At 59.5% G+C, this 26,127-nt stretch overlaps 1 protein-coding gene across 3 annotated transcripts in view; it reads left to right on the top strand.

Moving 5' to 3' along the window:
- The window catches only part of RPTOR (regulatory associated protein of MTOR complex 1), a 342,816-nt gene that overhangs the window by 206,097 nt on the left and 110,592 nt on the right, over positions 1-26,127 (top strand). For all 3 annotated transcript variants that reach the window (XM_070060172.1, XM_070060173.1, XM_070060174.1), the window contains one exon: positions 10,778-10,837. In XM_070060172.1, the coding sequence (XP_069916273.1) occupies positions 10,778-10,837 (60 nt within the window). The remainder of the gene's footprint in view (positions 1-10,777; positions 10,838-26,127) is intronic.

Below are 26,127 nucleotides of genomic sequence, written 5' to 3'. Positions count from 1 at the left end.
CTGCTCACTGAGCCGCCTCCTTGGGTTTTTTTCCAAGAGTGAATTTTGCGGCGCTGTCCGGAATGGGAGCTCTGCGGGAGCCTGGGTGGGATCTGTCCCGCCTGGCTCAGACGTCTCGGCACTCGGGGTGGGGTTGGGGGGGGGAGGCTGCCGTGCGTCACTGCCGGGGGTCCTCTCCTGGTGACGCTGGGGCACAGAGGCGCTGTTTAAAGCCCCTTTCGGCTGCTCTGATCTCTCACGTGTCCGCTGGGAGCCAGGGCGTGGCTTTGGGCCGCTGGACACACAGCAGTCTCAGGGCTCTGCGGTGGCCGTGGTCTGGGTCCCGTCACGGGGACGAACTGGCTCTGAGGGCGCAGGAGCGGCTCCGCTGCTCTCGGCACGGCACAGCCGCCGTCTCGGGTGGGATCAGTGTCAGTGGTGAGGAGCGTGCTGCTGCCCTGTCCTCACTGGTTGAGGCAGTGGCTGGCCCCTCGCTGGCCTGCACCTCCAACCTGTGGACACAGATGGGATTGATGCCAGCATGAATTTGGGGTGCCTGGGAGTACAAGAAAGACACCTAAGAGTAAGCGGTCAGTGTTCTTTGTAATGGAAGGTAACGGTGTGCTTTAACGATAAACAGAGTTTTAGGGACTGCCACAGGCCACTGGGACCCGGACGGGGACAGACGAGGCCAGCAGGCACGTGGTAAGATACAAGGAGGCAGCGGGAAGCATTCCCGTCCGGGCCCTCAGCAAGGGGTCCCTCCGTGTGGACCAGGGTGCCTTTGTTCCCGTGAGACTGGGCCTCAGCAAGGGGTCCCTCCGTGTGGACCAGGGCGCCTTTGATCCCGTGAGACCGGGCCCTCAGCAAGGGTTCCCTCCGTGTGGACCAGGGTGCCTTTGTTCCCGTGAGACCGGGCCTCAGCAAGGGGTCCCTCCGTGTGGACCGGAGCGCCTTTGTTCCCGTGAGACCAGGCCTCAGCCACCACCCTGTGGCCATTTCTCAGCTCAGCTGTCCTGAAGGTGCCCTCCCCGCCGAGGCCGTGGAGCAGGGCTCCTACGGGTGCTGGTGACGGGCCTGACCGAGGCCCTGTGCTCACGGGAGGACCCTGGCCCTCCTGCTGTCCCGCTCCTCCCTTTGGCTCCTCTGGTCACTTGAGTGTGTTTTCCCTTCTGATCCCCGTTCTTTGCTGATTTGGTAGAAAAACGGACGTCAGGCTGGGGCCTGGAGACTGACGCTGTCGCAGTGCGAGGTGGCCTGTCCTGCTGTTTGACGGCCATGGCCTCCGTGGGACAGCCTTTGCTGTGGCCAGCGGCCCCCAGGGTGACTCCACAGATGAGGCTGGCCTGCGTGTCGGTACCAGTGACTGACAGTGCCCGGGACACCGCGGGTGGTGTTTCTGAAGCAGAAACATAGAAATTGCCCGAGTTTTGAAGAATTCATCCCTGCAGCACTGTCCTGCCGTCGACTGCCCTGTCCTGCCCCCTCTCCGCCCACTTTCACCGGGCAGTTCCCAAAGAGCAGTGGAGAGAATAATAAAGCAAACCCATATACATCACCTACATCTTACAATCGTTATTTGCTCCATTGTTCTGTTTTTATGGATTATGTCATAATTACAGACATTACAGTATTTTGCCAGCACCCACTTCAAATGCTTAAATATTAATTTCTTTCTTTTTTTAAGAAAACAAAAACAAAAACAACTGTTTTCTTACCACCACAGTTGTCCTAACTTCCTGAAGTCTTCCAAACACAAGGGCCGCATCCTCCCAGGCAGCCTTGTTCCCAGGAGAGCCGTTTCGGAAGCTCTGAGGACGACTGTAAAATAGCAAACTCCCGAACCTGGTTTGTGTCTTGCCCAGATTCCTGGCCCAGAAGCTGCTGAGTGGTCAGCTTTGCTGCCCGTGAGAAAGCGGCGGCCGTGCGAAGCTGGCGAGTCAGCGTCAAAGGTCGGAATCCCGGCAGCCAGAGGGGCCACGGGCTGTTTGCAGTCCAGGGGTCAGGCAGCCTCGGGCTCCATCGGATAGGGTGGCCCCTCGCTGGGCTGAGCAGAGGACCGAAGAAAGCAGAGACAAAGGACAGAGAGAGGGTGGGTCGTGTCCAAATTAATTTCCTTGGGGCCAGCATGGTACAGCAGGTGAAGCCGCCACCTGCCACACGCAGCACATGCCGTGTCAGAGCCCGGTTCGAGTCCCACCTTCGAGCCGGCCGTCTGGGGCGGCAGCCCCCTGCTTTCTTGGAAGGCCAGTGAACAGCTGCGTCTGCCAACTCCAGGTTCACTCCCAGGCAGGTCTTCGTGCGCCAGGCCAGAGCCTGCTCCAACACAGCCTCGCGCCAGCAGCAGTGAAGTTGCTTGGATGAGTGACAAGGGCCGGTGCTGGATTGGCACGGCGCTTGCACGCGGGCCATTTAACTCCGTGCGGTTTTCCCGGCCCCTGGGTTAGAGGTCCTGGGAGTGGGAGCAGTTGGCTTGCTTCACTTTCAATGGTGCAGTTATTGTCACTTGGAGCTATTTCCTAAAATTTCTTTCCTGCTTCCCCCCCTTTTTCTTTCTTAAGGATTATTTAAAGCCTGGCATCTCTGGCAACTAGCCTTGTGTTCAGAATGACCAGGTCAGAATAACCCAGTTTGTGAGGCTCCGTGACAGCTTCATCATCATGAACTCCTAGCGCTTCCTGTGCCAACCGTGTGCCTGCAGCTCCTCCCTCCCACCGGTTTCCACGCAGAGTTCTGGTTGGGGTACAGGCGTGACTACCTACGTAAAGACCCTGAAACGTGGGCAGGCATTTGGGGACCGGGAATCAAAACTTGGCTGGGGGTGGGCAGTTGGCATAACAGTTACGGCGCTGTTGGCACAGCCACACCCCATGGCCGAATGCCTGGGTTCGGAACCCAGTGCCCCGGCCCCGCTCCCTGCCGATGTGCACGCCCAGAGGCAGCAGGTGCTGGCTTGCGTACTTGGGTTCCTGTCGCCCACGTGGGGGACTTCTCGCTCCTGTCTTCAGCCTGGCCCAGTCCAGCAGTTGCCAGCATTGGGGAAGTGAACCAATAGATAGATGGGTGATTCTCTCTCTCTCTCTCAAATAAATAATTGAAAGTTACTTTTAAAAACAGCCTGAGGAGCTGATGTAGTGTTTAAAGCTGCCGTCTGCACCACCAGTATCCACTGTGGCCGCCATTTGGTGTTCCAACTATCCCACTTCCCATCCAGTTCCCTGCCGTGGCCTGGGAAAAGCAGTGGATGATGGCCCCAGTGTTTGGGCCCCTGCCCCCAACCAACATGGGAGACCCGGATGAAGCTCCTGGCTTTGGCCTGGCCCAGCACTGGCCATTGTGGCCATCTGGGGAGTGAATCAGTGGATGGAAGATAGCTCCCTCTCTCCCTCTTCCCTCCTCTATCCCTCTCTCTCACTCCCTCCCTCTCTCTCTCACTCCCTCCCTCTCTCTCTCACTCCCTCCCTCTCTCACTGCCTCTCTCTTTCCCTCTCTCCCCCTCCTTCCCTCTGTCCTTCCCTCTCTCCCCCCTCCTCCCTCTCTCTCTCCCTCACTCCCTCCTCCCTCTCACTCCCTTCCTCCCACTCCCTTCCTCCCTCCCCTCCCTCCTTCTCTCCCTCTCTCCCCCTCCCTCCTCCCTTCCCTCCCTCTCCTCTTTTCTGTGGAGAAGGCAGAGCCACAGGACAGGACAGGTCTGTCATGGTCAAGTGGAGGGTGGGGGGTTTGGGCTCTGCGGCAGTAGCAGGGGTGCCGGTCTTGGTTGTGGTGGGCCTTACCTGCGTGTGCGTTTGCCAGAGCTCAGGGAACTGCACACCACAGAGAGCAGAGTTTTCCGAAAGGAGGGTTGGTTGGTGACGTTTGCTGACAGCCACAGGCTGAGGTGGAGGCGGCAGGCAGTGAGACCGGCAAACCGTCCTGCAGGAATTCTTCCCGATCCCTCTTCACTCTGTTTACCTCTCATTTGTTTGGTTTCATTTTATTTGAAAATGAGAAAAGCACAGCTTCTGGACTCAAGCCGGCACCCATATGGGATGCGGCATCACGGGCGACGACTTAACCTGCTGTACCACAGTGCCCCCCCCCCCCCCCCAGGCTGTGTCCTAACCGCTGGGCCAAACTCCTACCTCTTCGCTTTCTTTTTTTTTAAGATTTATTTATTTATTTGAAAGAGTTACACAGAGAGAGAAGAGGCAGAGAGAGAGAAAGAGAGAGAGGTCTTCCATCCGCTGGTTCACTCCCCAGATGGCCCCAATGGCTGGAGTTGAGCCGATCCAAAGCCAGGAGCTTCTTCCGGGTCTCCCACGTGGGTGCAGGGGCCCAAGGACTTGGGCCATCTTCCACTGCTTTCCCAGGCCACAGCAGAAAGCTGGATCGGAAGTGGAACAGCCAGGACTAGAACCAGCGCCCTTGTGGGATGCCGGCACTGCAGGCGGCAGCTTCACCCGCTACACCACAGCGCCAGCCCCTCTTCGCTTTCTGTTTATACTTTCTCCTTGTTTACCGATGCATAGAAAAATTCCTCTTGTAAGATGCATCAGGGAAACTTAGACGCCTCTGAGTAGACCTGGGCGTTGTGACGTTGGCCTGAGAAGCAGCGGTGGAACCCAGCCGGAGGTGGGGTGCAGGCACTTGTGTCACTGATGGGACACGGGTGGGAGGAGGAGGACGGTGCCACAGCGCCCCTGGTCATCAGCCTTCGGAGGCTGGTGACTGAGGACACTGACAGATGTCCGCGCTCGCTGCAGGAAAGGGGCCACCAGCAGCAGGAACCTCGCGTCTCTCATCTTGCTGGAGAACAGACACGTGTGGGTTTCCCACGTCCGAATTTCCTAGTTGTGGCCGGCGCCACGGCTCACCAGGCTAATCCTCCGCCTGCGGCGCCGGCACCCCCGGTTCTAGTCCCGGTCAGGGCGCCAGGTTCTGTCCCAGTTGCCCCTCTTCCAGGCCAGCTCTCTGCTGTGGCCAGGGAGTGCAGTGGAGGATGGCCCAAGTGCTTGGGCCCTGTACCCGCATGGGAGACCAGGAGAAGCATCTGGCTCCTGCCTTCGGATCAGTGAGGTGCGCTGGCCAGGGCGGCCATTGCAGGGTGAACCAACGGCAAAGGAAGACCTTTCTCTCTGTCTCTCTCTCTCACTGTCTAAATCTGCCTGTCAAAAAAAAAAAAAAAATTTTTTTTCCTAGTTGGTGCAGGAAACTGTTCCCGTAGCCCCTGTGTATGATAAAGAGAACTGTGGATTCTTGTCCCAGGTTCCTGGCACACGGAGACCTCCAGAGAGGTAGTTTTTGGTTTTGTCTGTTTTGTTTTTGTGCTAACCCAGTGGCCGGGGGCCTAGGCAGGTTCAGGAGAGGGCCAGGCGTCTAACGGGGGGACCTCACGGGGTCCCTCCACCTGTGCTTCTGCAGGGGGAGGGGCTGGAGATTAAGCTCAGGCTCTGTTGGGCCAGCGCAGGGAAAGCTACGTTGAAAACCTCCAGAGGAAGGGCTTGGGAGCGCCTGCGGTTGGTGGCGACACAGAGGTGCTGTGGGGTGGCGTGGGAGGGCCCTGCTGCACGCCTTGCTCTCTGCACCTCGGCCCTCTCCCGGCGGGAACCAGGAAGTGGTAGAGTGCCTTCCTGGTCCTTCGCGCTGTCCTGGTGCGTCGCTGTGTGTGAGACTAACCGAGAGGAAGATCCATCAGACTCCAGGGGCCGCCGCACAGGGATCGGGAGCTGAACTAGCTGTGAGCGTACTGGGCCCAGAACTGGCAAGGAGCGTGGGCTGGCGTGGGCACTTGTGGTGGGCGTGACGCCGCCGCTCCTCTCCAGACGCGGAGGAGTTCCACGCGAGGGTCCGTTTTCAGGCGGGTCCTCGTCTCCGAGTGTCTCCCGAGGGAATGTGCAGCCCTGGTGTTTGCACCAACAGGCTTCACTCCTCGTCCCTGAGACACAGCAGGTGCCACCGTGGAGTACCCCTCGGCAACAGCCGTGAGCTCCCCGCGCAGGCGACAGCCTGGACACAGTGCCCGGCTGTTCCGCGAGCGGAGGGAAAGCCCGAGGGCATCTCGGGTTCCTGCGGCCGTGACAGGCTGGACGACTTAGAAACGACAGGGTTCTGTCTCACCGGGGTGGGTGCTGGGTGGGCCAGGATCACGATGCCGGCTGACTCGGTGTCCGACCGGGCCTGTCGGGCTTCATTTTCTCACCGCGTCCTCACGTGGTGGCCGAGCTGTTCTGAAAGGGCCTGCTGCAGCCTTCCGCAGGGCGCAGAGCCGCCTGCTTCGTGCCCAGCCCTAGTGCTGAGGGTGCTGAACGTTCCGCGTGGATTTTGGAGGGTCCCGTGTGTCACCCCAGCAGGAGAGCAGGAGAGAGCGGTGCTGGCGGGGCGTTGTGACGGTCCGGGCTCGGGGTCGGGGCGGTGCACGCACTGTCGTTTGTCGGAACGTGGTGGTCACGCACTGAACCTTCCCCCCTTCACCGCTGGCGTGTGCACCTCCAGATACGAAGCAGACCTGGAGGTGTGCACCCTGGAGTCGCAGGGCGTGTGCGTATCTGCAGAGGCCGTTACGATGCACCCAAGACGAGGTTGGTTCACGGAGGGTGGGGGCACAGAGCAGTAACCCGATGGCAGGGCCCCACTGGGGGACGCAGGTGTTGGCTGTGAGATCCTTCCGGGGTTGCCAAATGTTTGAAAATGCCAGAAAAGGAAATTTTTAAAAGCTGGAAGAAAAAAATGTAATAATACGGCACTATCCTCTTGAGATCAGACAAAACCAGACTGAACTGAGCTGGGGCTGTCACTCACTCACTCGGCTTAGGAGGGAGCAAGGTGGCTGTGCACGTCAGCGCGGCAGGCTGGGGGAAGGCTGGGCAGGCCCTTGCCCACTATGCGTGCGTGGGTTTTTTTTTTTTTTTTTTTTTTTTAGAAAAAAGGCTCCTCCATTCTCAAAAATGACAGCAGCGTCCGACAGTTACTTAAGCGGACCCGACCGAGGGTGACATTAATTTGTTCTTCATAAAAGTCTGGAAGATGCGCCTTCCAGGAATGACGGGTTCAGAGCACGTGCGAGCCTCCGGAAGCCGGCAGCACCGCGGAGCCCGTGGGTCTCAAGTGCGTGTCTGACACCTGTCCAGCCTCTTGTGGGACTCACCTCCCCGGGGCAAGACAGGTAACAGACCAAGGCAGAACGGAACACCCGTGGAGGGTGATACCGGCTGCTGCTTCTAAGGAGGTGAGGGCACGAAAGAGCCGGGTGCTGCTTGTCTCAGCGTGCACTGCAGTGAGGGAGCGAGTCTTCCGGCGTCCCGGGGAGAAGGGTTCCAGGCCGAGGCGGGGACGGAGAGGAGTCAGGAGGAGCGGGACCCAGTCAGTGAGGACGAGAGACAGGGCGCCGGCGCCGCGGCTCACTAGGCTAATCCTCCACCTTGCGGCGCCGGCACCCCGGGTTCTAGTCCCGGTCTGGGCGCCGGGTTCTAGTCCCGGTCTGGGCGCCGGATTCTGTCCCGGTTGCCCCTCTTCCAGGCCAGCTCTCTGCTGTGGCCAGGGAGTGCAGTGGAGGATGGCCCAAGTCCTTGGGCCCTGCACCCATCAGTGCGGTGCACTGGCCGCAGCACACAAGCCGCAGCAGCCATTGGAGGGTGAACCAACGGCAAAGGAAGACCTTTCTCTCTCTCTCTCTCTCTCACTGTCCACTCTGCCTGTCAAAAAAAAAAAAAAAAAAAAAAAGAGAGGGCAGAAGAGCCATGGCTGGGGGCAGGGTCCTGCACCAGGACGTCGGAGTGAGCGCTGAGTGATGGCTTCTGAGGGTTTAGCAGAGGGAAGACTTGTCTCAGCCTTTGCCCGCCCTCCACAGGGTGACTGTCACTGTGGGAGGGAGCCAGGGAGGGGGCTGGGGGGCAGCCAGGCAGAGCAGAAGCAGGCTTGGTGCTTGACATGGCTCGGTGTCGCTGGTGCAGCAGTGGGGTGTGGGTGTGGGTCTGTCCCTCACGGGACAGCCTCTGACAGAGCTGGTTCTGATTGTGCCAACCTGGGGAGAGGCGCGTTGCTAGCGGCCTGTGGGTGTGGCCCCGGTGCCCACGGGGAGGGCGCGTAGTTTCCAGGAAGGTGACAGATGCGCTGACAGGGCGTCTAGAGTGGGACACGGCCCCGGACACGCAGGTGGGTCCTGGGTCTCCACCCCAGAGGGCAGCTCTGGAAGGAGGGAGGGTGTGTGTGGCGCCTGATGCGCTCAGCAGGTGTCATGAAGCAGAGGGGAGTGAGGAGCTCGGGACCCGGGCTGTCCCAGGCACATAGCCTCTGCCTGGTTGGCAGCCCTTGGACGTACCTGGGCAGTGGCCCCTGAGGGACTGGACACGGAATGCGCTTGTCCTGAGTGATGTCTTAACCACTAGGCCAAGCACCCGGAGCCAGAAGCTCCATCTGCGTCTTCTGTGTGGCTGGCAGAAAGCAAGGTCTGGGACGCAGTGTGTTAGCAGAAAGCCGCCTGGAAGTGCTGAGCAGCTGGCGTGAGCCGCGCTGCAGTGTAGGATGTGGGTGTCCCAGGGTGGCTTACCCGCTGCACCACAGCGCCTGCCCCGAGGAGTTTCTGAGCCGTGTGTGGGTGTGTTGGCGAGCACCTCCGGGGCTGGCCTTGTGGCACAGGGGTTAACCTACCTCCTGCAACACTGGCACTGCACATGAGCAGCAGCTCGAGTCCCGGCTGCTCCACGTCCCATCCAGCTCCCTGCTAATTCATCTGGGAAAGCAGCAGAAGACGGCCAAGTGACGGCCCGTGCACCCACGGGAGACCTGAGTGGAGTTCCGGGCTTTGGCCTGGCCCAGCCTCAGCCATTGCGGCCGTGTGGAGAGTAAACCAGTGGACGAAAGACCTTTCCCTCCCTCCCTCTCTCTCCCTCTCTGTAACTCTACCTTTCAAATAAAAAATAAGTAAAATTTTTTAATTAAAAAACATCCTTGGGAAAGCAGGGTCCTGTGTGCTCCTCCTCTCGCAGGGGTCGCAGCCCTTCCAGTTCTGCCCACATCTGTCTGTTCTTGGAATTTGCAGATGGTTGTTCTGTCCAGAGCTTAGCATTGCTATTGGCAAAAGGATTAGTCTGGTACAAATTATTCTGTCATTACTAGACGCATAAAACCCCAGTCAACAAGCACATTATGAGCAGAAACGCAACAAGGAAGCGTGGTGTGCGTGGGACTTGGAGTTGGACTCAACCATTTGCGGTAGCTCCTGTTTGTCCTCCGCGAGGGTCCGGCCCACAGGGGCGCAGCCCCACTGCCCAGCGGTCCGCCACCCTGACCGGGTCTTCCTGCCTCTGGGTCTTTCCGGTGCTCCTTGTCCCTCACTCCCCAGGGCCCAGTGTCCTCCTCCCGTCTCCTCCGCGCCTCGTTTCCACCAGCGGTACGTGGGGATGCAGTCTGTAGATGTTAGCACAGGTGCGTCCTGGTAAACCCATTTAGCACACTCACTACCACAGTACAGGCCCCGCACAGCCTGGCTGCTCCCCCCATGACCTGGGGCTGCCTCACTGCCCCTGCCCAGTATCGCCCCTGGGGATGTGGCCAGACAGCACCAGCCAGGGAAAGACCCACACTCCTGTTTGGAACACGCTGTCTGTGACAGTCCCGTTGTGGCGGGTGGAATCCGACGTGGACCACCCTTCCGGTCAGACTGTGTGCTGCTGCTGCTGCCTTGAGTGGGGTCAGTTGTTCTGAACTGTAAGAGCAGGTGAACTAGGAGGCCGCCTGAGGAGCAGCAGGTGAGGCCGTCTCCTGAAATGCCAGCGTCCCTTCTGGGTGCCAGTCCCTGTCCCGGCTGTTCCGCTCCCACTCCAGCCCCTGCTATGGCCTGGGAAAAGCAACAGAGGGTGGCCCAAGTGCTTGGACCCTGCCACCCACATGGACACCTACCTAGATGGAGTTCTTGGCTGCTGACTGGCCCTGCTGTTGCAGCCATATGGGGAGCGAACCAGCAGATGGGAGGTCCTTCGGTCTTGATTCCCTCCTTCTCCCTGTCTCCCTCCTTCCTCCCTCCCTCTCCCCGTCCTCCCTCCCTCTCCCCATCCTCCCTCCCTCTCCCTGTCTCCCTCCTTCCTCCCTCCCTCCCTCCCTCCTCCCTCCCTCCCTCTACCCTCTCTGTCCCCCCTCCCTCTCTCCTCTCCCTCCCCACTCCCCGTCTCCCTCTCCCTCCCCCCTCTCCATCTCCCTCCCCCTCCCTCCCTCTCCATGTCTCCCTCCCTCTCCATGTCTCCCTCCCTCCCTCCCTCCCTCTCTCCCCTCTCTGTCCCCCCTCCCCATCTCCCTCTCCCCCCTCCGCCCCCCCCCCAGTCCCTTCCTCTTGGTGCTCCTCCCCGGGAGGAGGCTGCCTGCTGCCTGCGCTCCCTCCGGTCGGCCGCTTCTGCTGCGCCTCCGCAGACGGGCAGTGACGCCTCCTCCTGACCTCAGAGCTGCCACTCAGCCCACCTTCACCTCGCCACTGCCCAACTGCTGCGTTTCCTTTCTCCTTCTTTGTTAAAGATTGATTGATTGATTTGAAAGGCAGAGTGATGGGGAGCTGGGGGAGAGAGAGTGGGATCTTCCATCCACTGGTTCACTCCCCAGAGGGCCACGTGGGCCAGGCCATAGCCAGGAGGCAGGATCTGGGTCTCCCACGTGTGTGCGGGACCGAGCACTTGGGCCCTCTGCTGCTTTCCCAGGTGCTGGGTTGACGGCAGAGCAGCAGGGACTCAGCGGGGCGTCCAGGTGGTGCGTCCCCCGCCGTCACGCTCCGCCTCCTCCGTGTTCCTGGGCGGCGTCCCGTTGCTGGCACTCATTGTCTCTTCCTTCTCCACAGGTTTTGCATGCAGAAGTGCGTCAGCCTCGTGCCGGGAGTCACGCTGGACCTGATAGAAAAGTAAGTGGGGCTGTGAGCCTGCGGCTTCCTGCCCCGCCTCCTCTCTCTCCTGGCGCCCTCGCCTGGGGCGCGTTCCTTGGTTGTCTGATTAAAGCCTGTTTGTGACTGTTCCTCGCTGGCTCGCTCAGTGTAGGACCTAGGGAAAAGTGAGGCCGTTCTGAAGAAAAATAATCAAAGCTCAATCCTTGCAGCGTCTAAGTCAGTGCAGACTAATGCAAAGTGAACGGCTCAGCGCGGGTCGTTCCTGGCAGCAATGAGCTGGGTCGCAGCTTGGCTTTTTCCTCTGTCCCTGACCGTCCCCCTAACGCCTCCCTGCCTGTGCCCTCGGCAGGCAGAGCCCCTGTCGGAAGAACTCCCGCTGCACCTCCTCCCGTCCGCCCCGGCCTGTGGACCCGCCTGCCGTCTCTTGTTTTGAGCTCTTAGGGCCGGAAACTGTGTCTCAGAACCCTGAACCCGACCCGTGCGTTCTCAGCTGTTTGTGCGCGGTGACTCATCACCCCAGGCAGCGTGGAAGAATGACGGCGTTGCCGAAACCTGGTGCCCTGGGCCTCGCTGCTGCTTCAGTTAACAAACAAGCGGTGCTCTCGCACTCTCGGTGTTAAAATCCTGTGTTGACGTGGCTGAGGCCTGGACGCGGATAGGAAAAGCAGCTGCCGGCTTGCCGGGTGGCACGTGCGTGGCGTCGGTCGTGGTGCTTCCCGGGGCGGACGCACCCTGCAGAGCTGTGCCTTTGCTGATGTGGGCTGTCTTCCACATGGCTTTCATGGATTTGGGAGCCATGACGCACACGGAACGGCACCTGTGACCCCGCGCGGCCCCTCCTGACAGAAGGAGTCTGACAAGGAGGGAGCACCGCTGTGGAGGGACTTGGATTTGTTTCCTGTTTTTGTTTTTGTTTTTTTTTTTTTTTAAAGAAAAGCGTAGTCTTGTAAAACACTCACACAGTAAGCTGAGGAGAAAGCACCAGCAAAACGCAGACAGTGTGCCGAGTTCCACCCTCCTGGGACTCCAGCAGGCGCCTCAGGAGGCCGGGGCCCCGCTGCCCGCGTCTGCGTCCGTGTGCTCGCAGCACAGCGACGGCCATGGCGGGGGGCGGGAGGGCTAAGTCGGCCAGGGGCGCGGTCTGGCCGCCCCTCTGCTTGAGCGCGGGTCTCGGGGTCCCAGAACCAGCCGTGGTCCGCAGGGACCTGGAAGCCTCTGACGGAGGGCGTCCCCGGTTGTTGACAGGTGGGCGGCGGCTTGCTGGGTTAGAGGCCGTGGGGAGCCTCACAGGTGAGGACTAGGACTGTGACGAGGCTGCCTGCAGGGAGCCCAGTGTGTCACCCTCGCTCAGTGCAAGCAGAGGCCGTAGGCCTGCCAGGACCGGCACAGATCCCACGTCTTCCCCAAAGCCCTCGCGGCACCGCGTGGTGCACATTCGTAACCGGCCATCCGCTTTCTTTCCTGTGTGTCACAGGCGCGTGCGTCCCCGGCACACGTGGGGCAGAGGTGCAGCGCCCTGGCCCCTCGTCCCGTCTGCCTCCCGTCTCTCCTGTCCTCATCCCTCCTCGTGGTCAGGACTCGGAACCTGGTGCTGGGTGGACACAGCCGCAGACAGGGCTAGCAGCTCGGGTCGGCGTGTCCTGCTGGGCCCCGGCTCGGCGGGCTGCCTGAGGGGACCGTGTGGTGTGCTGGCTCGTGGCCCCCAGACGGGCGGTGTCTCGCGTCCACTGGGCTCCTGGCTGCGGCCCCACGTCGGGCTGGGCAGAGCTTTTGCCAGAGCTCGGCCCTGCCGTTGCTCTGCGCTTGCCCCGGAGCCTGCGCTTCGTCACTGCCCCCGAGTTACGGACTCCGCACCTGCGCCGTCGTCGTCTGAGATGAGCCGGATCCACGGCCAGCACAGGGCCAGCACAGCACAGTCGCAGCTTGTCTTAGCTACCGTGCTGCTGGCGTGTTCAGAGTCCTTTGTTTACAGTCCCGCCCCCTGTTTGTGCTTACCCTTGAGTGTTCCCAAGGTTTCCTTGGAATGTGGGCAGAGTCATATTACTCCTTCCTGTACGCCGGGGCAGGGCCTCCCGTGTGCCTGGTCACTCGGGGCGGGAACTGCCCGTGCGCTGGACGGGTCCCCACTCCACGCCCCGGGCAGCGGGTGTCTGCCCCTGTGTCCCTGCTCACTGTGGTTGAGTGGGCGCAGACTCGCGTGTCTCCTGGTCAAGCCTCTAGAATCAAAAGAGCTTTTACCTAAAACTGTTGCTTACACAGACCCTCCCCACTAATTTTACTGAAAAGGAACCTGGTCTTTGGTTCTTTTCAGCGTCCTGGATGGCATTTTCCCCAGGTCAGTGACAGGGCCTCGAGGCCTGGGCTCTAGAGGGGCCTGTCCGGGGGCCTGCCCTCCACTGCAGGGTGCTCGCTTGGCCAAGATTTTGGTGTTGGGACAGCCAGCCCTTCCCAAACTGGAAGAGTGCACTGCAACATGGAGTCTTGTTTTTTTTTTTTTTTTAAGGATTTATTTGTTTATTTATTTGAAAGGCAGAATTAGAGACAGAGAGGTCTTCCATCCACTGGTTCACTCCCCAAATGGCTGCAATGACCAGGGTGGTGCCAGGCCAAACCCAGGTTCCCAGAGCTTCTTCCTGGTCTCCCACGTGGGCGCAGGGACTCAAGCACTCGGGCGTCTTCCACTGCTTTCCCAGTGCAGTAGCAGGGAGCTGGATCAGAAGTGGAGCAGCCGGGTCGCGAGTGGTGGCTTTCCTGCTGTGCCCCAACGCCGGCCCCGCAATGTGGCATCTTGAGCCTGATCCACACCAGAGGACAGTCGGTCAGTAGGACTTCATCCAGACACGGTCGCACTCCGAAGGTCACACCCGCAAGCACTGGGGCGTCTTCTACTGCACTGACGGCTGCAGTTCTCGGTCCTGGCTTCCAGTCAGCCCTGACTGGGCTCTGCTGAGGGCCTTGAGGAGGGGACCGGCAGGACGGGAGGGGGCTTGCTCACTCGCTCACCCTCCCTCCCTCTCCAGTCTACAGGACCAGGGCTGTGTCCCAGCAGGTTGAAGCCCTGGCCTGCAGTGCCAGCATCCCATGTAGGTGCAGCTCAAGTCCCGGCTGCTGCACTCTGACGCAGCTCCCTGCTAGTGCACTGGGAAAGCAGCGGAGGACGGGCCAGGTGCTTGGGCCCCTGCAGCCACGTGGGAGACCGGGAGAAGCCCCTGGCTCCTGCCTGGCCCTGCCCTGGTCATTGCAGCCATTTGGGGGCTGAAGCAGAGGATGGAGGACCTCGGACTGTAACTCTGCTTTTCTAAGAAATAACATAAAATCTTTTACAAAAAGGAGTTAATTTGCTATAGGATAAGGAATAAAGTTAGTGTCTCATACAGGGGAGGGAGATGAACACCGCGAGAAGCTCTAGGCCAGGACACACAGAGGTGCTGCTGGCATGGAGGTGGCTGGGCACCCAAGGGGGTGTGGGAAGGGAAGAGCAGGATTTGAGAGGGAGTGCTTCTCCTAGACGCACGCGCCTTGGTTTCTGGAACGGCGCCGTCACTTATTAAAGCTGGTTACTGAGGGTTGAGCACGCTGCAGGCAGCACCTCTCCATCCGGTGGCAGGCCCGTGTTGTTCCCCTGAGCTGTGACCACGCTCGCGGCCCCTGACGCCCTTCCCCGGAAGGCGTCTGCCCCTCCCCCCAGCCCCAGCGCCTTTCCCAGCAGCGAGGTCCGTGCTGGACCCCGGAGGAGGTTAATTCATGCTGTCCCCTGCTTTCTTCCGTACCTTCCTCCTGTGCCCAGTGACACTGCAGATGCTAAGGCTTGGGGGGTTTGAGTTTAGAAAGATAATCATGATGAACTGTTGTTAACAGTGAGCACGTTTTGGGGCCAGCACTGTGGTGCAGCTGGTTAACGCCCTGGCCTGAAGCACCAGCATCCCATGTGGGCGCCGGTTCTAGTCCCAGCTGTTCTTCTTCCAATCCAGCTCTCTGCTGTGGCCTGGGAAAGCAGTGGAAGATGCCCAAGTGCTCAGGCCCCTGCACCCACAAGGGAGATTTGGAAGAAGCTCCTGGCTCCTGGCTTCGGATTGGCACAGCTCTGGCTGTTGTGGCCATCCAGGCGTGAACCAGCGGATGGAAGACCTTTATCTCTCTGTCTCTACCTCTCTGTAACTCTGTCTTTCAAATAAATAATAAAATAAATCTTTTAAAAATATTAGTGAGCAGGCTTCAAGGTGCACCCTGGGCGCAGAGAGGAGATAGATATGAACTGTGGTGTCGGGTGGCCCCGCCCCAGCCCTTCTGAACTGCACTCACGGGGCCCCATCCTGCAGGAAGGACCCACCAGGTTTGATGGAGGAGGCACCCCTGCCCGACCTGAGGCTCCCACGCGTGTCGGCCTCCCACCGAGGCTTGCTGCCCTCGCACGCTTGCCCTGCGCTGCCGTGTGGACTCTGGCTAGTGTGCCTTAGATTTCCGATGGAGCCGGAAGGAGGAGAATGTACCATGTACACCTGTCACCCTCGGGTCTTGGGTGGCTGGTGCTGTGCGACTTTCAGAAACTTGTGTATCTGCGTCCATTGTGCAGTCAGAAGAGAATTGTGGTTTTTGAAGAAGTTTGCGTTTTTGAACGCTTGTCATTCTAGAGCCCTCAGTCCACGCTGTTGCTTTGTGTCCGAGTCGCTGTTGGAGCACACGGCGCGGCCGCGGCGGCTGCTTCTGTGTGCCGAGCTGAGGCGTGCTGGAACACCAAACTGCTGCTCTCCCTGTAGCTTGGCAGAGGTTACCTTGAACGTGAGTGGTTCAGTTACATTCTCGTCTTTGATGCCAAGGAACATGCTAAACTTTAGAATTATAAGCATTTGGAGAAAGCCAGATATATAATTCCAAAAACTGCCTGGCCACAGCCCTCTTCAGAGCTATTGCTAAGTAGATAAAAGCCTTTAACTTCCACAAGCTTCCACAGCCGAGAGATGTATCCATCCATCCATTGAGAGACAGAGCTCCCATGAACTGGTTCATTCCCCAGCTGCCCACAACAGCTGAGGCTGGACCAGGTCTGGGGTCAGGAGCCAGAGGTGGGGATTGAACCAGGCTCCTCAGCCTGGAACACAAGCAGTAGGCCATGTGACCACCCCAAGGTTCCCATTTGAGGGGGGTGAACCAATGGAAGGAAGACCTTTCTCTTTCTCTGTCTCTCTCTCTCACTAACTCTGCCTGTCAAAAAAAAGAAAGAAAGAAAGAAAGAAAGAAAGAAAGAAGGAAGGAAGGAAGGAAGGAAGGAAGGAAGGAAGGAAGGAAGGAAGGAAAATGCCACTATTGCACATTTTAAAACCTGCAGATGTTTTCTAGTGATGTTCACAGTCTCGTAGCGTTCGTGGTTAAACCTGACTTTGCCGTGAAGCTGAGCAGGAAGTACGGCACTCCGTGCTGGAAGGTCTTCCTGTGTTCAGGGAACGCACCTGGGAGTTGGGCCGTGAGTCCCTTCTTCACTGTCCCCAGATGGAGAGTTCTCAGAACAGCCGGTCCTGGCTGCCCGGAGCCCTACGGCTTCTCCTGCTGGGGCTGTCAGTCTCAGCCACCTTGGGCCACCTCCTCCTCTCTACTTGGGGTACCCTCGGGGACACTGACCAACAAATAAGTAAAGGCAGAAGATAAGAACTGGCAGCGTCCAGACTAGTCCAGGCTCCTCTCTGTGTCCTTTGTTTTCATTCGGGTAGGAGTCTGGATCCCTCCCTGGAGGTGAGAGAGCTTCAGGAACTTGGAGCCCAGGTGGAGGGCGGGGAGGAGCTGAGTCCCCCACATGGGTGCAGGTCAGCCGCTGGCACCCACCGCGCCCACAGCGTGGTCAGCGTCTGGCCAGGTGGTGGCTCTGGAAGCTACAGCTCCGGGCAGTGCCCGTGTGCAGCCCTCAGCGTCCTTGTCCTGCGGTGCTGGTGGGCGGGGCCCCGCCTGTCACAGGTGAGCCGGCAAGGCCGCGGCCCCGACCCTGCACCTGCGAGCAGCTCAGGAGCAGGTCTTCTCCAGTTCTGGGCACGTGAGGGTGGCCCAGTGTCCTGGTCTCCTTCCCCACACGCGGCTCGGGCTCCCACGTGTCCCGGCATGGTGCTGTCTGGCCTCACATCTGACACGCACAAAGCCTTTTGCATGTTTTTGTTCTTGTCTTTCAGAACTTTGCAAAAATGAATTAGTCTAAATAGAGCTGCTCCCTCCCCAGGCTGGTCAGCCCCTAGCCTGGTTCAGAGGGTCTGCACTGGGGTAGCCTCCCACCCAGCACCTGTCCCGCGGGGGCTGAGCAGCGGGGCTGCAGCGTCCTGGGGTCTGTGTTTGCCCCTGGAGCCCCCTCTCCGGCCCTGGGAATGGGCGGAGCTGGAGCATAAGCAGACCCCCCACCCCCAGGCAGCTCGAGTGTTTCCTCTTCAAGATTTATCAGTAGCTGATGTTTTAAGAAACCACAGAATATTTCCAAATTTATGAATTTTTGAATAGCTGAGAGATTTTAATAAAAATGTTTGCATGACACTGGCGCAGCCGTCAGAGCAGTTGCGGGAGAGGTTTGGAGCCTTGTAGCTGTGGTCCCGCCCCCAGGGCCCTGCCTCCTCGATGGCTCTGTGCAGAGCGGGAGCCCCGGGTGTCTGAGTCACTCCCCGTGCAAGCTGGCGGAGGGCTTGGTGCCTCATTGCCACTGCCACGCGGTAGTTCCACTGCTGGCCTTTCCCAGTGTGGCCCTGGGCAGAGGAGACGGTTAGGCAGAGCCGTGAGAGCCTGCCAGGGCGTCTGGTCTGGCTTGTGGCAGAGGCCATAGGCCCAGGATAACTGATGGGTTCGGCTGCTTGGTTTTTTTAAATATTTACTTATTTGTTTGAAAGGCAGAGTTACAGAGAGGGACACACACACACACACACACAGATCTTCCACCTGCCGATTCACTCCCCAGATGGCTGCAGTGGCCGGGGCTGGGCCAGGCCAAAGCCAGGCGCTTCCTCCAGGTCTCCCACGTGGGCGCAGGGGCCCGAGCGCTTGGGCCATCTTCTACTGCTTTCCCAGGTGCATTAGCAGAGAGCTGGATCAGAAGTGAAGCAGCCGGGACTCGAACCAGGGCCCATGTGGGGTGCTGGCATCTCAGTGACCTAACCTGCTGTGCCCCAAAGAGGATTGGCTGTTTTTAATGACAGTTCTAGGACCAAACCTGTTGTGTCACTTGGTTCCTTGGTCTCATTTCTTTTATTCTTTTTTTTTTTTTAATATTTGTTTATTTTCATCTACTTGAAAGACAGATCTTCCATCCTCTGGTTCATTCCCCAAATGCCTACAACAGCTTGGGCTGGGCCAGACCAAATCCTGCTGCCGGAATCCCACCTAGGTCTCCCATGTGAGTGGTAGGATGCGAGCACTTGGTCACCACCCGTTAGGTTCCCAGGTGCCTTAGCCGGAAGCTGGAGCTGAAGTGGAGCAGCTGGGACTCAAACTGGACTCAGATGGGATGCAGCTTAGCCCACTGTGCCTGCCTCTCGTCTCTCTCAGTCTTTAGCAGCTTGTTACTCTAAACGAAGCCCTCAGTACTGCAGGCGGGGGAGGGATCCCCAGCACAGAGCACCTAAGACAGCCGTGAGTGGTGTGGGCCTGGCGAGACCGCGTCAGGGCGGGCGACGGCGCTGCGGTCCCCAAGCAGAGCTCCGCGCGCGCCCGGGTGTGTGTGTGTGTGTGAGGGATGGGTGTGTCGTGCTGAGCTAGGTACCCGGGTGTGTGTGTGTGTATGGTGTGTGTGTGTGTGTGGTGTGGTGTGTGTATGGTGTGTGTGTGTGAGGTGTGGGGTGTGTCATGCTGAGCCAGGTGCCCGGGGGTGTGTGTGTGTGTGTGTGTGTGAGGTGTGGGGTGTGTCATGCTGAGCCAGGTGCCCGGGTGTGTGTGTGGGTGTGTGTGTGAGGTGTGGGATGTGTCATGCTGAGCCAGGTGCCCGGGTGTGTGTGTGGGTGTGTGTGAGGGATGGGTGTGTCATGCTGAGCCAGGTGCCCGGGTGTGTGTATGGTGTGTGTGTGTGTGTGTATGGTGTGGTGTGTGTGTATATGGTGTGGTGTGTGTGTATGGTGTGTGTGTGTGAGTGTGTGGGGTGTGTGTGTGTGTGTATGAGGGATGGGTGTGTCATGCTGAACCAGGTGCCCGGGTGTGTATGTGTGTGTGTGTATGGTGTGGTGTGGGGTGTGTGTGTGTGTGTGAGGTGTGGGGTGTGTCATGCTGAGCCAGGTGCCCGCATGTCCTTGCTGCTGCTCTCTCAAAGCTGCCCTTCTGTGCTGTCCCTGTTAGTGGGGCCCTCCGGGCCGTCAGTGTCGTGGCGCTGAGGGTAGACGCAGCTCTGCAAGGGCTCCGTGGCCCCTCGTGTCGGGGCGGGGGGGGCGCTTGCAGCCCCGCTTCCTCGGCGTCTTGGTGACATTTAGGTGTCCCGGCAGCCCTGCTGGTGACAGACGGTCGGAAGCCTGGCCTGGGTGGTGTCATCACCCTCTCTGCCGTCGCTGGAGACCCGAAACTTGGAGACGGCAGAGAGGATTTTGCCACGTGGCAGCTCTGCAGTCTGGTGCCTTCTCAACGGCGTCTCAGCGCCCCTGCTCAGAGTCAGGGGTCCTCTGAATCCCAGGCCGGGCCCCGCCTGGGTCAGAGGGCAGAGGGCACGGCCTCGCGCCCCAGCACAGGAGGGAGGGAGGGGGCGGCGGTGTGCAGCCTTTCAAGCGAGGGAGGAATTTGTTTTCCAATTAAGCTGCTGTGTCTGGAGTAAATTAGAGCGCGCCTTCCCAGTTTCTGATTATCTGTGCTAACCTCGCAGCCTGCTGCTGTGCAGAACGCATTTACGTGCTGCCTCCGGGAGAGCGTTGCAGTAAGACCCACGCTTGGAAATCAGGGGACGTTTTTCAGCCCTGAAACTAAGTAATGAAACGCCTAAACCGTCCTGGGAATGCTAGGGCACTCGGGAGCTCCGGGACTGAAAGATGCTGAACCCCTTCGTGCGGCTGCTGGTTGGTATTCCGATCACTGGCGGCCCAAAGCGTACCAAAAAAATTATTCATGATTAACACCGTTGTGTAAACAGCATATTTGAAACAGCTGGCAGTCCGGTAGCTTCTGGAGACGCTCACAGAGCAGTTGGCCCCGTGTCGCCCAGGAGCAGCGGCCCAGCCCCTGCAGCGTGGGTTTGGTGCTGGTGCTCAGAACTCAAGCTGCTGTTAACTCCGCTCTGGGCGCCATCGCAGGAGTCCTGGAGACACCGTGGTCTGTGACTGGGTCAGGAGTGGCAGTAGGCTGCTGCAGAGCACCTGCCGTGTGCCCGGTGCCGAGCGGGGGGGCTACCTGTGTCTCCTCGCTTACCCTCACAGGAGCCCTGTGAACTGTATTAGCCGCTTGTGAAAGGGGGAGCTCCACGGCACAGGGCAGCCAAGAGCCCGGGGCCAGGGCAGAGCAGGGCTTTGCCAGGGATCTGGTGGGGCCCGGGTCTACCTGGGCTGGCAGGGCTGGGCCTGGGTGAGGCACAGTGGCTGAGGGTAGACTCTCCTCATGGCTAAGTCACGTTCATTCACAGGGATTGTGTTGGGAAGGAACGTTACCAGAGCATACCAGCCCTGATCCAGGGTCCCTGCTCTCCAGCCTGTGTGACCTGAGCTGGTTTAAGGGAAGGCCCAGGGCCACGTCGGTGTCGCCCAGTGCTGATATACCAGAGACGACGCGGCAGCCGCTTTAGAAAGGAAGTGTGTGTGTGTGTGTGTGTGTGTGCGCGCGCGCGCACGCAAAACCTCCCGAGGATGTGCCGTGGGAGGACGGGGAGAGCTGGGCAGGGGACTGCAGCGCCGTCCTCGGCTGGCCTGGCCTCTGCTGCCCCACGGGCTGGTGGCACTGGATCAGGGGCTTCTGCCTGGTACAGATCCCACTAAGGTCAGCAGGGGACACGATCACCACAGCCCCTCATGTCCAACACGCGCCCTGCGAGGCCCCCGTGGTTCGTCTGACCTGGGAGGGGGGGCAGTTCCGAGCAGGATACAGGGCTGCAGAGGCCGCCGTGGGCGCCCACGCACAGCACGGCCGCTTCCATTTCCTTCACAGTGGGACCAAAATCCTGCCCTCTGTCATCAAAACAGCCTGCGTGGCGCAGCACGGAGCGACTTCATAGCAGCGGCTCTCATTTCCTCTCTGCCGGCACGGTGCCCTCCGCGCCTGATGGACGCCCTCGCTCCGGAGATGGGGGTGAACATTGTGTGAAGGCTCTGTCTCTTAATTGAGGGCTGGCTCCCAGGCGGGGAGAGGGAGAGGCCTCTGCGAGTGACCTTTGTGGCAGCCATGTTTGCCCTGCGCCGGAGACATGTCTCCCAGGTACTGCCTGGCGCCTGTGGCCCCGGGACTGAGAGGCTGGGGCTGGCCCAGATCGGAGCCCTGGCCTGGCTTTGCACACACGTGCACACGTGACACACGCACTGGTCTGCCCCCTCAGCCCTCTGGAGGGTGTGTTTGCATTTGTGACGCTCACGGTCCTCCTCACAGCCCAGGTGCTGGCACCATGGGGTTCTGGTAGAGGGTGTGGGCGGCGCCAAGCGTCGAGTATCCCTGGTAGCCTGTCCTGCCCTCTGTCGGAGATCAGGGTCAGCCTCTGAAGGCAGCTGAGGCCCCTGTGGGCCGGAGGGGTCGACGTCAGCGAGCCTGGCTGACCCGTGCTGCCACCTGCAGGTCCTTGTCCTCGTCCTTCCTTGCTTCTCCGGCCGGCTGCTGCTCTGTGCTGAAGAAGCTCCAGGGGTCTGCGCATGTGCGTGTCTGTCTGCAGCAGAGGTCTTCTAGCGTGCACTGTCCACACTCAGCTGACACGTAGGAGTCAGTGATTCCCAGCGCCTCCACCAGCCACACCACGGTCTCCAGATGAGCGGCTGAGCCCCGGGAGGCCGTGGCCTGGCCAGAGTCGTAGCTGGGGGTGCTGGGCCTGGAGCGCCCAGACCTCACCCACCTCTGCCCTGGCTCCGGCCCCTGCTGCCTGCCCACGGTGTGGGTGTTCTAGCAGGTTGTTGGGGGCTGGGAGCACACCAGGAGAGGAGCACGTGACGTATGTGTGTCCAGATGTCTGTTCCGGAAGGGCAGCTTTGGTGTGGACAGTAGAAGGGGGCGGAGCTGTGGTTGGGGAGGGGTGGCCGGTCAGTGTGGCCTGAGCCTGGTACCTGTGGACGGAGGGGCGTCCCTTCTGCGCAGTGCACACCTGCCCGGAAACCCACGGTGAGAAATTACCCCGGGGAATCCAGACCACCACCACCACCTGGCTGTGTTTGGAAACGGTTGTCTCTGGTGCGGTCGCACAGCCCCGGGAAGCCGGCAAGGCCAGCGTGTCAGTCCCTCCTGAGCCCTGCACCGAGGAGGTCCCTGCTGGGGAGGGGCCCCCAGGCACGGGGACATCTGGAGAGGCAGCGCCGGGACGGCCTCGCCCGGGATTCGTCTGCCGTCTGTCTCCCTGCCCCTTATTTTAGAATCTTCCTTTCCTGAACGTGACAAGCTTTCTAGCGGCTTCTCAAGGCACTCTGCTTGGCAGGCTCCCCACGCGGCTCCTGTGACTGCACCTCTCCGGAGGGGCCGTCTGCAGATCCGCCCTGGCACGCGGAAGCCAGGGAGCCGGCTGTGGCAGGAGTGCTTCCGAAATAAACCTGGGCTAGAGTTATTTCTGAAGGTTCGGAGTTGGCACCGTCGAGTCAGAAAGAATCTGTTTGGGCCGGGCGTGGCGGTGCCGTGGCTAAGCGCTGCCTGGGCCACCCCGTCCCACATCCGACTGCCTGGGATTGCGTCCCCCTCTGCTGCCAGTCCCGCTTCCTGCTGACGTGCCTCTGCGGGCGGCAGGTGAGGGCTCCGGCACCTGAGCCCGGCCGCGTGTGAGACCCACCTGGGGTTGCTGGCTCCTGCCTGGCCAGCCCTGGCTGCTGCAGGCGTCGGAGAGAACGGAGAAGGGGGCCTCCTGCCTCTCACTCTGCCTTCCACACAAACTTTGCGGGGGGGACAGCGCAGTGTGGACCTCCCCCAGGACAGCTGCGTCTCCCTAGAAAGACAGAACCTGTTTCCCCTGTGTCAAAGGTGTTGGATAAGCAGGCAGGAAGCTGCTCCCGCCTCCCCTTGACCCTTTGGTTTTCCTTCGCAGCCCCCAGAGGGGCCATAATTCGTCTCCTGTAATCAGGTCAGCAGAGGTGACGGGAGTGCTCCGCGCCCTAGAAACGATGGCTCCTTTTCCCCCAGGTCCTAAGTGCGCTTCCCACCGTCCCCCACAGGTAGCGCTCAGCAGGGCCCTGCTGCGGGCCGGGCTGTTAGGTGCAGGAGGAAGGACGGGCTGGGACGGCAGCCCTGCGCCTGCACTGTCTGGGCGCAGTTTCAGATCTCTGGGGCGTGAGCTGCCGGGGGGCCGTGAAGACGCCAGTCAGCTCGTGCAGCGGTGGGGTGGCATGATTCCTCGTCTCTCCAGCGTTCACCGTCAGACCATCTCGATAACCTTGGCCGATCTGGCCTCTGCCGAACCTAACCAGAGCGTCATTTATGTTCTGAGCCTCAGGTCGTGCTTTGTCAGGGGCTGTGAAGCCAGTTTGGGGGATCAGAGCTAGAATTTAACAAAAGGAGAAGAAAATGTCACTGTTTTCCTGGTGAGATGAGCATCCTTCAGGCCCAGTGCTCAAATGTGTGTATCTGTGCGTGGCTGTGTGTCAGGTCACCTTGTAACATGCTTGTGTGGCCGTGTACCGGGTCACCCCGTAACGTGGTGCCTGTCTGTGTGTGGCTGTGTATCGGGTCACCCTGTAACATGGTGTCTATGTGTGGCTGTGTATCAGGTCACCCTGTAACGTGGTGCTTGTCTGTGTGTGGCTGTGTATCGGGTCACCCTGTAACGTGGTGTGTGTGTGGCTGTGTATTGGGTCACCCTGTAACATGGTGTCTATGTGTGGCTGCGTACCGGCTCACCCCGTAACGTGGTGCTTGTCTGTGTGTGGCTGTGTATTGGGTCACCCTGTAATGTGTCTGTGCGTGACTGTGTATCGGGTCACCCTGTAATGTGGTGCTTGTCTATGTGTGGTTGTATATTGGGTCACCCTGTAACATGGTGCTTGTCTATGTGTGGCTGTGTATCGGGTCACCCTGTAACGTGGTGTCTGCGTGGCTGTGTATCGGGTCACCCTGTAACGTGGTGCTTGTCTGTGTGGTTGTATATTGGGTCACCCTGTAACATGGTGTCTGTGTGTGGTTGTGTATCGGGTCACCCTGTAACGTGGTGTCTGTGTGTGGTTGTATATCGGGTCACCCGGTAACGTGGTGCTCACTGGAGCTCAGGTCCAAGCATATGAAAGCTGTGTCAGTGGTCACTGCTGTCGGTCATCAGCCTGGACACGCTGGCTTGCAATGGCCAGAGCTGCACTGATCCGAACCCAGGAGGCTGGAGCTGTTTCCAGGTCTCCCACATGGGTGCAGGGGCCCAAAGACTTGGGTCATCCTCCACTGCCCTCCCAGGCCACAGCAGAGAGCTGGGTCAGAGGTGGAGCAGCCGGGACTGGAACCGGTGCCCATGTGGGCTGCGGCACTGCCGACAGCGGCTGCACCCACTGCACCCTGGCGCTGGCCCCTCTTCTTCTTTTTTTTTTTCCTGGGTCCTCCCCCACTTTCCTTCTTTGTTTTCCCTCTCGCCATCTTTTGGGTTGATTTGCCCACTTTAGTGTCCCTTTTTTCTCTCTGTTGACTTGTTGATTTTACACGTGGAAAATCGCCCAGCTGTTCTCCCGTGTGAGTTACCATCTTGTATTCCTGCCGTGGCTGCTTGGGCACCTGCACTCTGTGTTCATGGTTACTGTACACATCCCTAAAGCCTAGAGGTTTTTCAGGTCTCTGTCCTGTATTCTTTTATATTTTTGTTACAACTCCTCAAAAACACAAAACCAGGGCTGTGTCTCGGTGCAGCAGGTTAAGCCACCGCTTGTGATGCTGAAATCGCACATCGCCGTGCTGGTTCGAGTGTGGGCCTCTCCGCATCCCATCCAGCTCCCTGCTAATGCCCAGGAAGGCAGCAGAAGACGGCCCAGTCCTTGGGTCCTTGCCATCCGGACCAGGGACCAGGATGCTCCCAGCTTCAGCCAGGCCCATACCTGACGTTGTGGCCATTTGGGAAGTGAACCAGCAGTTAGAAGAGAGTGTTCTTTCTATCTTTCTCCCACGTGCGCTCTCTGTCACTATGCCTTTCAAATACACAATTAAATAAACCTTTTGCGTTTTTTTTTTAATTAAAAAAAATTTTTTTATTTTTTTGACAGGTAGAGTTCGAGAGAGAGAGAGTCAGAGAGAAAGGTCTTCCTTCCGTTGGTTCACCCGCCCAAATGGCCGCCACAGCCAGTGCTGTGCTGATCTGAAGCCAGGAGCCAGGTGCCTCCTCCTGGTCTCCCATGCGGGTGCAGGGCCCAAGCACTTGGCCATCCTCCACTGCACTCCCGGGCCACAGCAGAGAGCTGGACTGGAAGAGGAGTAACTGGGATTAGAACCCGGTACCCATAGGGGATGCCGGTGCCGCAGGTGGAGGATTAACCAAGTGAGCCACGGCGCCAGCCCCCTAAATAAACCTTTTGTAACAGTTAAAAAACATATAAAAGTCATTCTTAGCCCATGAACGCTGCTGGCAGGACTTGGCCTTGGGCCGGAGCTGTGATGGCCTCTGCTCTAGAAACTGCAGCGTGCGTCCTGTTCTGGTTTTTCAGTATCTCGTGTTTAGCACGCAGCTGGTGAAGTCTAGTGTAAATGACTTCCTTGCCACTCCCCAGGCAGTGCGAGGACCGGAGAACTTTCACTCCGTTGCCCTCCCCGGCTTGTGTGCCGCAGGCCTGAGTGCCCGGGTGCCCCCGGTCTGCGCCCTGAGGTTCCTGACGCCCAGCTGTGCCCCAGCGCGTGGGCCTCCGGTCCTCTCCTTGCTGCGCCCCAGAGCGGCCGGCTCCGGGCGTTTTCTTCACCGATGGTGACCCCCGTAGGGCAGGTCTGCGCGTGGGAAATTGCGTGCGTATTGTTTGAAAATGCTGTAATGTCCCCTTTGTTTTAAAAACATTTTAAAATCAGCGCTGTTGAGACGGAGTCAGCAGACTCTCTGCTGGAGCTGTGTGGTTCGTGGGCTTCGGCAGACGCCCTGGACTCGCGGCCACAGGCGGGGCCTCCGTGTGCTCCGCGGCACCCACTCTGCTCGGCCCCTCGTCCCTCCCGGACCCAGGAAGCCACAGAAACGCCGCGGACCCGCGACTTGGCTTTGCCAGGACTTCATGTAATGCTCCTTGTCTGGCTCAGAGGTTTGTCCGGGTTGAGTG

Source organism: Oryctolagus cuniculus, chromosome 17 (assembly GCF_964237555.1).
Source record: "Oryctolagus cuniculus chromosome 17, mOryCun1.1, whole genome shotgun sequence".
In the NCBI taxonomy this organism is placed as follows: domain Eukaryota; kingdom Metazoa; phylum Chordata; class Mammalia; order Lagomorpha; family Leporidae; genus Oryctolagus; species Oryctolagus cuniculus.
The sequence above is the reverse complement of the archived record's forward strand: the minus strand, read 5'-3'. Positions and strand labels throughout refer to the sequence as shown.